A 12747-nucleotide genomic window follows, 5' to 3' on the forward strand; every position below is an offset into this window, starting at 1 on the left:
GGACACATTTTTCCTTATGAGTCACGATTTAATTAGATTATATTTTATTAGACATTCTTTACAAATTTTAAAATACTGCTATTATACATGCACAAAGGAAAATCAGTTTGAACAATTGTATGTAGGCATTCATTGAAGTCAACCACAAAACAGGAACATTTTATGTCAGTTATCAATGTACTTGATATGTATATCTAAAGTGCATTATGTTACAAAAAATATAGAAAGTCAGCAGCACCAAGATACTTTCACAAAATAAATACACCAGTCAACAAAATAAATTATGGTAAATGTGACAATAATAATTGTCTTAGCCTTAGCAAAAAAAAAAAAAAAAAAAAAAAAAAGGAAAATTCACAATAACCAAATGTGCAGTTTCAGAGAGCAATGGGGGGAAAAGGTTTTATTCTGAGCATTTACAATATTTACAAGTAATAAATATTTTAATACTTCCCATATGTTCACTATTACAGAATACTGCAATATGTCTTCCAAAAATCTCTTGCTGAAAATGTCAGCGCCTCCTGCAACGAAAAGAAGGACAGAAAAAATATAAAAATTAATTTTCATTCCAAATACAGGGACACAAAATTAATAGCAAGAGTGACATGGACTATAACGAGTGTACATTGCTCGTAAATATGTGCAATAATAGGGCAAGAATGCTACAGTTTTAGACGTCTTTTCAAGACCTCTACTATATTTCCTTTGATGCAACTCAGGTAGCTATATGAAGACCTGCAGTTTGTCATGACACTGAGGCCATCTATTCCACGCTACTGTACACTCAGAGAAACAGGAAGGGGCTTTAGTTTTCTTTAGAGCCTTATGCAAGAAGATTCCCAAGTGCTACAGGTAGAAAAATTGTATCAACCTATAATAAACACACCAAAAAAAGTACAGTTGGAGAAACGAGAAATTTCTTTTGAAGGTAAGAGAAAGAAAGTCCTTATTGGGCACTGTGGCAATCGTGCCCCTGCTCTGTTAACCGCTTGGGTGTGGTGTTGGGCTTTTTGCTGGCATTACAACAGTCTCCCAAGGCTTATTTGGTCTATCTTTCGCACTGAGAGGCCACCTGTTAGACAAGGGTCTGTTTACTGTAGAGTTAAATATTTCTATGCTGTCATGAATACGAGTAAATGCAGTACTCGTACAGTAAAGGCTGCTCAGGTCTGGAAGCGAACTGCCCCTTGATAGCGTGTCTCTTTAAGTGCTTGATTGAATTGAAAGACTAGAGTCCTGAAACTTTCTTGTCCTGAAAGACTAGAAATCCCCTCCATGAGCCAAAGAGCTGGGTCCTGAAAGAAAACGAGCATCTCGTCATGTTAAGCTCTGACTCCTGTTGCATTCAGTCAAAGCTGAAAGAGTCAGATGTATACAATTCTAAGATCTGGGAGTTTTCGAAGGGATGCTGGCAGCCTGGTGTGAGTTCCGCACTCCTGCCTTCCTTGTGAAGGCATGAGAACAGAAGCAGAGCCTGCTTCTATCCTGGCAGTATATTTCTTATACTACGATGTTATTTTAAGTTACTTCTTAGCGGTGCTGCAGAAAATGCTGAATGGTTGGGCTTTTTTCCCTTCTGTCCCTGTGAACAGCACATTTCTGTAACGCACGTTGGTTCCCTGGGAAACAGCTATAGGGTGGAATGCGAAGCTATAGGATGGAGCGTGATTCGCTCTGTTGCTGGACTGATCGCCGAAGCTGTGGGTAGCGTTCCACATGGCAGACGTGTGTGGGCGTGAGACACACACAAAAAGCAAATCCTTGAGAGTTTAAGAGGGTTTTTTTTATGTGCACATTGAATATGAGACTAAATTTAGAATTAGGGAGTCTACTCATTCGAAAGGTTTCTTAGGAAATTAAGTAATAACAGCTTAATTGAATTGGAATGGGAATATAGCTGGAAAGTCCATGAGAAAGTCTTTTTTAAGTGCCTGGAATGGAAAGCCTAGCATGAAGCTCCCCCCTAATAATTAGCTAGTAATATTAGGGTGTATTCAGGCTACATTACAATATGTATAATAATGGCACACAGTTCATACAGTGTGACTGTATATGTGGGTCTGCATTATGCAGGCCTACTTTTAAGAGGTTGACATTTTCATTTTGGCTTGGATTTTAGGCTTTGTTTTAGAGTTTAAGCTAAGCCACATTTTGACAATGGGCTCTGTACTAATGACTACTTGCAAGCTGCTTTGTGTGATTTGGTCCCAGATTTTGCAAGATTGCCTTCTTTTATGAGATACATCCTGTTGTAAGTCAAAAGATCTAGAGAGCACATTATTTTTGGTCTTTTTTTCTGACCTAAACCCAACATTTTGAGACTGAGCTTGTGCAGAGGGAATTGGCATGAGGATTTTAGTTCAGTGTGTTGAGCAGAAAAGAAGCACAGAAGGGAAAAGCAAGCTTAAACTTTATCTTTGTACTTCCTTGACATTTGCCCTACTGCTTTATGTATAGCCACTCCCTCACTAGAAAGTGATGATGGTTCTCCTAAGCTGCAGCTAACCGTAGGGGTGCTACAAAAGCAGCTTCTATTCGTGTAGCATGTGGAAATCCTGTCTGCACACACCTTCCTTGTCCCCCACCCGCAGATAGAGCAGAAGTTCCTGATTCAGCTCAGGACAGCTGAGGATCCAACCTCACTCAGATGTGGTCATCCCTCCATCTAAAATGTGCTTGCCCACCTTGTGCCAACAACTGCATAGACAACTGCATTGAACCTGGCTCCCCCTAAAGCACATGTCAGGGAGTTGGGACTTGCTTTCATTTAAAGTTTAGAAATTATATCTTTTACCAGCCTACTGGGATAACTACAAGCTCATATACTAGCAGTTCTTAAGAGCTGAACCAGCACATTATGCTCTATCCTTGTGAAAGGGGAATTTTGTTTTCCTGTTTTATTGCTCCTCTTTGTTTAATCATTTTCAATTAATTATCTAAAATATAGGTCCTCTTTAGGAATCTGTTTCTTGCCCTGGAGAAATACTGCATCTCGGGCAATAATATCAGTAAGGTAAAGTTGGAGATTGCCTTCAGCAGTCTGGGCTCCACTGTAAGGCTGACTGCCTTCAGCCATCCAACCATACTTGAAACAGAAAGGCTAAACTAGGAAAATCAACAGGGTTGTACCTGTCATTCTTTTACATATCCAATTGGATATACAACCAAAGACAGAGTAGTAAGAAAAAGAAATAACAGCCAAAATGCTGTAGGATGTGTTTTCCCTGCATTCCAGATGTCTATGTGCCAAAGACATGCTATTTATTGGCCACCACAGTTCCTCAACACCTGTTGAAACATCAGGTGACTCCTGACTGCAACATGCCTTTCCTAAGGCGCTGAGACAAACCAACCTCTCGTACTTCACCACTTACTGCTACAGCCATGCTAACTGGTTTGTGGTGTGGGACACAGAATGCCTAGACCTAAAGGTCCGTAACTCCTTTCGATGCCAGCAGAAGTTGAGGCGATGGAGCACGTTGCAAACTATGGCCCGTGAAGCTTAACCCAAGGCTGGATTTTAGTAAATCCCACAGCTGGTGTCTTTTTCTAAGGGATTTACTGTGAGCAAGCGGCACTTCTCTTATGTTCCTATTCTTCCAAAGTGAAGGGGAGGAGAAGAGAAAATGGTGGAGTTTTTGCTGTTGTAAATGCAAACATTTAAGGAGAACTGAGGAGTGGACTCCTTCGCTTAGTCTGCAAGTGTGCGGATTTCCACTCAAGCTGAGATGGCTGCAAGTGGATGAGTCGCCTGGGGCACCTGGGCTGAAGTCTCCAGCTCACCACTGCCCTGAAAACCCTTTTACATGAGGGAAGCTCGTCTCTCTCCAAAAGCAGTGCTCAACATTTTTCAGCACCAACGTAATTGTTTCACGAGCTGGTAAAAAGATGGAGCTGAATTAAAAAGTCCTAATGGCAGGGAAAATTTTATGGCGAAAGGCTGGTCCGCATTGTTTGCAGATATTACTAAGAGAGAAATTTTCCGTGTTCTCCCCTAAGGTTAAACAGTAAAATGAAAAACTGTAAAGTAAGGGTAGGAAAGTTGCCAAAAAGGGGAGGCGTTGAGAGGGAGGAAAGAAAACTTCGCCATTTTATAGATGCAGTGCCTTAAATAAAACTCAAAGCTTTCAATCTGCTGGGGCCCAAGTGTGGGACCAAGATCTGAAGTGAGAGACACCACGGTTTAAACAGGAAAGGAAATTTTAATGGCCACGATGTGCTTTCTTTTTGCAGAAATGTCTTTACTTGTTACTCACTCAGCTTCAGGAAGCTCATTTTGTCATGGGAAAGAACAACTTTGTCACCAGTGCAAAGTGTAAAGGGTACTTACCTCCAGAAAGCACCTTGAGACTGTGCACTGCTTGAAAAGCCACTGCCCAGTTATGAGCATAAAGGTATGCTATTACTCCAGGCTTGGGTGAGACCTCAGCCTAGCACACCAAAGGATAACAATTTCAACAAATATATGGTATGCCCCCCAAAAGGATGTAGCAGGATTACCTTAAAGTGTGATTATGTGTAGTAACAGCGTTGTCCAAGAGTGGGCTCTCGGTCATGCCACTTCCATACATGCCAGAATTTAGCCAAGTCGAGCGGGCTCGCCTCTTTTTCTTCTCTTGTTCCTTACGTTTTCCAGGCTTTGCTTTCTTTTTCTTCCCCGATGCCTTCAGAGGCTGCTCCTTGTAGGTCTGTGATTTGTTTGTCTCCTGAGTTAGGTATCTGCCCTCATCTTCACTACCAAATCGGACAGGGTAGTTCTTCGTGTTGGTAGCAGGCTTAGGGTTAGGTGAAACCTCTGAAGTTGCACGGATTTCTGCAGTGTTGACACCTTCAATTAAATTTTGAAGGAATATTCTTCTTCGTAAGTCTTGGATTGACTTGCCCTTGTCATGCAACAGCTGGTGCTCTGATACAGCCCGTTTGCTAAAGAAAGAGAAGAGAGGAGGGGAAAAAAACTTTTAGGATTTGGTTATTGCCCAGTACTTGGCAGAGTTCTTCTCTCCACTGGCAGTGGCAGCCACAGTGACCGTGTACCAGCTTTCAGGCTTGGAGACATCCAGTTAAGTCAGACTGCTGGAACAAGTCCTGCTTCTCAGAGTAGCTGCTCCCTACAGAGAAGGGAAAGACCTAAGCGGGTAATAATTCTCAGCTGACCGATCATACACGACTGGACCTGGAGTTGGATTAGTCACTGCTCTGTTCTAGGAAAGTACTACATCTCTTAATATATCACACTTCAGGCAGTAAAAGCAGGAAGACAGTTGTCAAAGATAGGAAAACTAAAGGGTCAGATAATGGAGCACTGCAGTCAAGCAAGAGAAGGAATAACGAGTACTTTGTACTGAAGCCGGAAGCAGTGTTTATACAGCATCATTCTAATAATTTTCTTCTGCTCAGTAATGTGCTTCAAAAACATAAATGAATACATAAAAGTGCATTTCATTTCTAAATTTAAATGAGTACAATTGCAGGAGCATAATGGAAAAATGTTCAAATTTGGGCACCTTAAACGTAGGCACTTGAGTCCATAACGAGCTATAAAGAGAGGCAGCAGCCTGAGCATCAGCAGAGATGAGCCTCAACCACTCCTGTTGATTTTACTGCGTGGCCACTTGTGTCTAATTATAGTTTTAGATGCCTTTCTAGTATTCCATTAAGCAAGAACTTTTGGGGCCAAATTTCTTGTCTGCTGTGCTCTTTGAGTTTTATGCTAGCCCTCTTCACTGGATCTTCTTCAAGAGCATCCTGGTTTGTTTGAGTAGGTCTCTGGTACTTTTCCAGAGTTCTTGACCTTTTGGTTCACTAATCTCTGTCCTGTTTTCGAGGAACTGGGAGATGGTTAGCTATACGTCTTTTAGAGATAGATGTTGTTCTAGCAAAGAAGGTATGAAACATCTGAGGAAAGAAGATACAAGTGGCACCTGGGTAACACATAACCGTGAGAAAATACATGCTTTTTCCTTGATGTAGGATAGACGCACAGCTGCACTGTGAACCACAGAAAGCGCAAGCTGGGATTTTAGCTATGTTCCCATGAATGCTATAATACAGTTTATCCTTCCAATTGCCCTACTTCAGTGTGCTGAGATTGGCTATGTATCCTCTCATCTTGCATCAGGGTACTACATGTGACTGGATTCTTACTGGCCAAAGAAAATGAATTCACTGCCTTGCCTGTCGTATAATCATTTGGTCAGTTAGCTGGATAAGAAGTTGTTTCTGCATGTGGGTGAAATGGGAGAAGACACAGAACTGTGAGTGAATATTCCTTCCTTCCGTCCCTAATTATCCTGCTATGTTACCAGGTTTCAAAATGTGGTGGACAAAGACAGTATGCTGAATGATTGGGAGTGTTCTGTAATTTATCTTTGCCAGTCCCTTCAGCCAAACACTTTAGATTTGTGGTGGGATCAACAGTAGAGCTATTTGAAACTGGCAACTTCAAGTAGCATTGGCTTAAGAGCATCCCCTTCACTTTTTGTCTTTGTAGAGCTGCACTTTTTGAGTATTGGGTTCAAGTGACGGGTTCAAGTGATATTATGTCTCTACTACTCAGTGTAAAATTCAAACAGCAGCTTTCTCACATTCTACAACGAGACTACAAGACGACTGTTATTTTTGCATGAAGTGATACAGCAGGGATACTTGCTCAAAATCAGGCCTAGCTATACTCGCGTTTTTGAGCACATATTTGACCAAACATTGTCTATGTTTTAAGCACCCCCAAAACAGTTTTGGGTGACTTCAGACTTTAGGACAAGTGTTTTGTGCCCTTCAACTCAATGTCCCTAAGCAAAAATGCAACGTGATACTGCTGTGTTGAACCCATATTGTCTCATTATCTTCAGTGCAGCTGTGACCACTAACGCAAGCTCAAGATCTCCCCCAGGAGAACTTTTTTGACCAGTGCACTCCTTGAAGCTCTCCGATAGCCATCTCTAACAACCTTCTGACTAAGGTCAGTCTGATTTGCAGGTATGTTAAAAAGCTAGCATACCTCGGACTCCTCTGAGTGGCATACTTCTGTGCTGCTTGTCAAGCTGTCCATTGTGGCTCACGTTACACTCCTAGCTTCAGTAATCTATTTTCCCAGGATATTTGCATGGGAAATGCAGTTCTCCTTTCACTCTCCTAGTTTATAAAAAGCGTACAAAATCTTGGTGCTTTACTGAGTTTAAAACAGTACATCTCATATGTGATGAGCAAAGCTTTCCTACTGCCTCTTGTAAACTACCAAGGATAATTCCTTTTATCACAGACAACCTAAAGCTGCCTTAATCCTGTAATGTGTATTTGGTCAATTTACCCACTGTGACAAAATCTTGAATCTCTAAAGCCTGTTATTAAAGTCCTCTTGATTGAAAAGCTATTCCATTTTACAGACCCGAAACCTAAAGATTTGGTTCCAGTACACACAAGGCAGTCAAAGAGCATTACAAGATCTACATCTTGTGTGAGTGTGCATTTCCAAAATAATGCAGGGATTGACGTGTGAGGGGTTAGTGTGCCAAAGAGGGTGGGTTTCTTTTTAAATGTCTGTATGATATCTAGCATCAAGTCTGGCCCCAAATAACACTCTGCTATTCCAGATGATTGTATAACATTACGTAGTGTTATATTTCACATGACTTTTATTACTCAGCCAGACTTAAGGATTACATTTTGCCTACCAATTTCCTTTGTATGCTCTAGATCACAAATCTTCTTAAAACAAAGAAGATGTGGTAGATACATATCTCTTTGACCTTCTGCCTCCTTCTGCCTCAGTTATTCAAACAACTCCTGTGTTTGTAAATCAGGGAAAAATACTTGCCCAAGAAGGCTGATGTAAGAAGTGCTTCATAATGGAGATATCAACAATATCTCACCCACACACTCAGAGTAGGAAGGCAATGGAAACTGGAATGATTGCATTCACATATTGGGTACGGTATGTAAAAAAATATTAGGCTGTTAGGGTTAAGATGACCCACTAGAGGTCCCTTCCATCCTTCTATAAAATGTGCCTCTCATTCAAGGAAAAAGTCTGACCCCAAACCAAGTGCAGTAAATGCTGAGCTTACATGTGGTAGGCACTTTTGAGAGAAGGATGTTGATGGTTTGTATGTCACCAGGGTGTCCAAACTAATTACGGTATCCAAGTACACTATGCACATATGGGACTTAATGTCTCATCATGGGGAAAAGAGTAGAAATCCAAGACTTATGACTATTCTGACTTCATGTACTTCCAGGTAAGCTGTTCTTTCCAGGACCATGCAGTCTTCATTTTTTTTCACTGGCTATCTAGCGTCACTGAGAGGCAACATTCTTTAAGCAACAACTTTCTGCCTCAGAGTTGCTCTTATTTAACCGTTGTTATCCTTAACTATTCACATTGGGTCTGATCATAAGTTCAGCAAAATAACTCATCTCTCGGTCTGGATTTTGCAAGACCAAGTGCCCTTGCCACTGTCTCCAAAGGGAGTGAAAGCAGCTCAACCTATCTCAGGGTTAGAAAAAATATTTTGAACAGATATGGGGACATGATGCTGCAATATCTGGGCATGCTGATAAAAATATCTAATTTCATTTTGAGGCATTACTGGGTTTCTCAGAAGTTCTTTAGCAGCTAAAGCATTTCTATAACAAATAATATGCCTGGCATTCTTTTCTTGGGCTAATTTGCCATTGCTTTCCATGGGAGATTTTCCTCAGTAAAGTCTGTAGAACTAGGCCTATGTCATTTTGATTATTTTTGCATGGCTATAATAACGTGCTTCAGTATTTTCATCCGTTACTGGTTTAAGCCTTTGACTGAAAAAAAAAATATCTCTAGGCTTAAGTGAGTTATTAACCATTAACTCTAGGAATGGTTTGTGGTGATATTAAAACAGGACACATGTTTGAGTGTGGTGTCTGTGTTTGTGCTGTACCCACAAACAAAACTACGTGAGTGCCACTAACTGACAGCTAACTGGTTTCTTCTGTGTGTTTTACATGCCATAGCAAAGAGGGAGCTGAGAAATGCATTTTGACTGTTTAGCTTCCACTTTATTTTCCCCCTGTCAGAATGGAATGGGGATGTTGGGAAGACCTCTAATCCTGACCTTTAAAAACAAGTGTTAGAACAACACTAGCTTCAAAAAGAGAAAGAGTATTTCTTAGCAAATCTAACTTTTTTAAAAACAGATTTGGCTTAGGTCCAATTCAGAGTTTCCTAGCCAAGAAAATACAGCATTTGACTGTACTTCAATTATTTTCAGTTTTTTTTATTTCTGAAACTGAAGTTTGGTTCCTCTGTATCCCAAAGAAGAAAATAGTCTCAAATGAAATAAATAGCTCAACAATAATTTGCAGGAGTACAAAATAGCTAAGCATTAATGGACTGGGAGGAATTATCAGCAATAACATGTTCTACACAATTTGCTGTAGGAGATTTGTAATAGCTGTCTGCCTGGTGCCAAGGTTTAGGTGTGTCTGAAGTCACTTCACCTGGGGGATTTTTTTTTTGTTGTTGCTTAAATGGCAGAGGAAGTGCTATTTGGAGATCTTGTCCTTATGTATGTAATCAGTTACAAGGAAACCCATCTGAAATTCAGTTTGCTGTGTCATGTTTCCCAATAAGTTGTGATTGGATTTTCCAATCCTCTTTCTCCAACCTGACTTCCTTTTGAACTCAGTAACAATACAGCCCTCCACAGTACGACTGAAGTGTTTCTTCCTTAGAAAATCTGATGCAAGTCCAGTGAAAGCCAGTGAGTTAGATGTGTGAGACAGCTGCCTCTACATCAGCCCAGTGGCTTCTCTTCTGCACTTTGCATAGCGGTATTAGTATAAACCATGTTGATTATTTTGGAAAGAGCAAAAAGGTCATTTCCTGAACAGACTCTCTTAAGTTACATTATCATTTATCAAAAAAAAACCAAAACAAAACGCATCTGCGTACAAGTCAAATACTGGACTCTCTTTGGATTATTTTTTTTTTCCTGAAGCAGCAGAAATCCAAAGAAATTGTTCAGTACTTCACTTTCATGACAGCCCTCACTACTGTGCGTTTTCCCTACCCTTATCAATAATGGCTGCATGCCAGGGCTGAAAAAAGTATACGGTACTTAGTGTAACATGCAGCACTTTGATAAAAGGGGATGCTCTCTACCTGGACCTTCCCAGGGCGCAGAAAGGTGCAGGGGCAGCAGCGCATGCTGGACAAGCAGCCAGCTGCACTGCTGCTCTTTCCCCTCGGGAGACCCTCAGATTTAACATCTCCCTCCAAAGAGCTTTCCCCAACAGCTGAAAAGCGCTCTTTCCCTGCCCCAAACGCCCTCTGCCCATGGCTTGGGCACCCCGCAGCGAGCACCTGGGGCAGGTAACCCGGAGCCTCTGCGCTGCTGGAGGCTGCAAACCTCCCCCCGCCCCGGGCTGCTCCCGCCGCCCGCCCCGGCGCTGCCGGCCCGGGGGGACGGGGGCCGGCCGCTTCCCTGCCCACCCGCACCCAGAGAAGAAGAAAGCCAGAAAGAGGAAAGAAAAAAAAAAAAGAGAAACTCACAGTCTGCGGCTGATCCCCTCTACTGATCTCCCGTAAGAGGGCACGGAATAACTCAGCAGAAACACTGCGAAACTCCACTGCTGGAAGAGTTTAGTGAACATTGTATCCTCCGGGTCTTAAAACCTGCAAGGAAAGGGAGATCAGTCCCGAGGGACACATGCGCCAGCGCCGTCCCCAAGCAGTCCCTGCTTTCGGCTCTACCGGCTCCGAGGTTGTGAAGGAAAAACAAACTTTCGGAGCCCTCGGCAGCGGCTCACTTCTTCCAAACTTCGCTCCGTCTCTCCCCCTTGCTGCCTGCCTCTCCCTCCTTCCTTCCCTCCCTCCCTCCCTCCCTCCCTCCCTCTCTGTCTCTCTTGCCCGGAGGCAAGATCTCTCTCAATATTAGTTCAAAAATCATCTAGCTCATATTTGAGTCGGGTTAGAGAGAGCGTCCATTTGTCTCCCCGAGCCCTCTTCAATTCTGGTCCTCTAAGCGGCTGTCTCAGGGCTTTCAGTTGCAAGCGAAGCCCTCTTTGCAGATAAGGAAAGATTCCCAAAAGTCAGCTCAGCTGCCCTCTTCTTTGTAAACACAGGCGCGGACAAACACACACACACACACACACACACACACACACACAGAGAGATTCGTCGGGGTGTCGGGGGTGGGGGGGTGGGAGAGCATCTATACATCTGTCTTGAAGTATACCTCTGGGAAAAAAAAAAAAAAAGTCAGGTTCACGTCCTCTGCTTCCGGAAAGTTGGGTCCAGAACAGTGACAAGGAAAGTGAACTCAAGCAGAGAGCGCTGCCCAAATCGGAGAGCCCGAGCGGTCCGAGAAGAGCGGTAGCCCGGGGAGGCTCAGGGGCTGGGAGTCATGCTTGGCTCCGCAGGTTGGATTGGGCTGGAGCCTGCGATGTTCACACGCTCCGAAGCAGCTTCTGGGAGACCTGCGGGAGGACGGAGGGTTTTTGCAAAGAGATGGCGCCCTAGGAACATGTGCGGAGAGAGCGAGAGCCCGGGCGGGATACCCACAGGCAAAAAGGAGACTTAGAAATCAGCGCTTCCCGGGACCGGAATCAAAAAGAAGCGAAGAAAGGGAAACACCCGACAGACAGCACATGCACTCAGGAGACCCTAAGGACTCCGGCCAAGCTCTTCGCATCTTCTGCTCCTCTCTCTCTCCCACTCCAGCTCTCCCTTTTTGTGTTTACCCCTAGGTCAGCGCCTCCCCTGCCGTACCACCGTGGAAAGGGCGATCCTCGCATCAGCGGGGACGCTTTTTAGATCAAGCCCGAAAGCCCAGCCTGCGATCGTTGCCGCCTCTCCTTTCACACACCTACCGTTGTTCGTCGCGGTTCCCCTATTAGCTGGAGGGTTGATTCCTAATGATGTTAATTGTACGCTAGTGAAAGGGGAGGGGGGGCTAAGGGGGAGGGCTGGGGGAAGGACTCGCAGTCTATGAACACAGGCGCTCCTGGCCAAAAAAGTAGATTAGTGGAAAGTTTTCTCCTCCTCTCCCTCTTTCGCCTTCCACTTCTCCCTCCGTCAATCTGGCCAGGGCGTTGCAAATATCTGTGTCAGGTTGGGCTGCCATGCGAGGCGGGCAGCGGCGCGGGGCTGCGGAGGCAGCGGCGGCGGCGCCCGGAGCGGCGGGAGCGCGGCCAGCGCCCCCCCCATCCCTGCGCCCCGCCGGCAGCCCCGCACCCCCGCCCCGACGGAGGGACCAAATTTTTCCATCACAGGAAAACACTTATGTAAAACCCAAAGGTAACACAGTCCGCCCCTTTATACAGCCTGCTTGCGCAACAAACTGTCCCCGGGTATTCCGAAGGAAGGTACCGGCAGAAAGCCCGGGGGTTTTGGTGCGCCCCTTGCCCCCACCCCCGGCGGCTCTTCCAAAGGGAAATGCTTTGCAAGCCAATCTCCTGTTTGACGGCAGAGGATGGGCACGCTGTGGCCCTGCCCAGGCGGGCAGCAAAAACCACCTGGGGACGCCGGCACCGTCCCTGTAGCATCCCGGGACCCCGCATTCCTCCGCGGCCGCGCACCCTTCGCGGGGCTCCGCTCCGCGCCCCGTCGAAACCTCCCCGGAGCAACCTGCCCACGGGCACCGCTGCTGCCCCCAGGTACGGAGGGTTCGCTGGTTTCTGCCACTGACAGCCTGATTTACAGCAAAAGCTTTGCCAACACCCTCACAAGCCGCAACAAAACACCGAGGTGTGCCGGCTGGTTGCTCC

The 12747-nt window shown here is 44.5% G+C and overlaps 1 protein-coding gene across 2 annotated transcripts; it reads right to left on the bottom strand.

Annotated features, from left to right (window-relative positions):
* Positions 1-396: 396 nt before the first annotated feature.
* Positions 397-10794, bottom strand: PTHLH (parathyroid hormone like hormone). 2 transcript variants are annotated; one of them, XM_054181369.1, is made up of 4 exons: positions 10733-10794; positions 10532-10654; positions 4504-4926; positions 397-524 (listed from the first exon to the last, which is right to left on the bottom strand). In XM_054181369.1, the coding sequence occupies exons 2-4, from the start codon at positions 10630-10632 to the stop codon at positions 515-517; spliced, it is 534 nt and encodes a 177-aa protein (XP_054037344.1). In that variant the 5' UTR covers positions 10633-10654; positions 10733-10794; the 3' UTR covers positions 397-514. The 2 variants fall into 2 exon arrangements, with proteins under 2 accessions (XP_054037344.1, XP_054037353.1); XM_054181378.1 differs by lacking the exons at positions 397-524; positions 10733-10794 and having other exon boundaries at positions 4500-4926; positions 10532-10670.
* Between the last annotated feature and the right edge of the window lie 1953 nt (positions 10795-12747).

Source organism: Rissa tridactyla, chromosome 1 (assembly GCF_028500815.1).
Source record: "Rissa tridactyla isolate bRisTri1 chromosome 1, bRisTri1.patW.cur.20221130, whole genome shotgun sequence".
Lineage (NCBI taxonomy): Eukaryota > Metazoa > Chordata > Aves > Charadriiformes > Laridae > Rissa > Rissa tridactyla.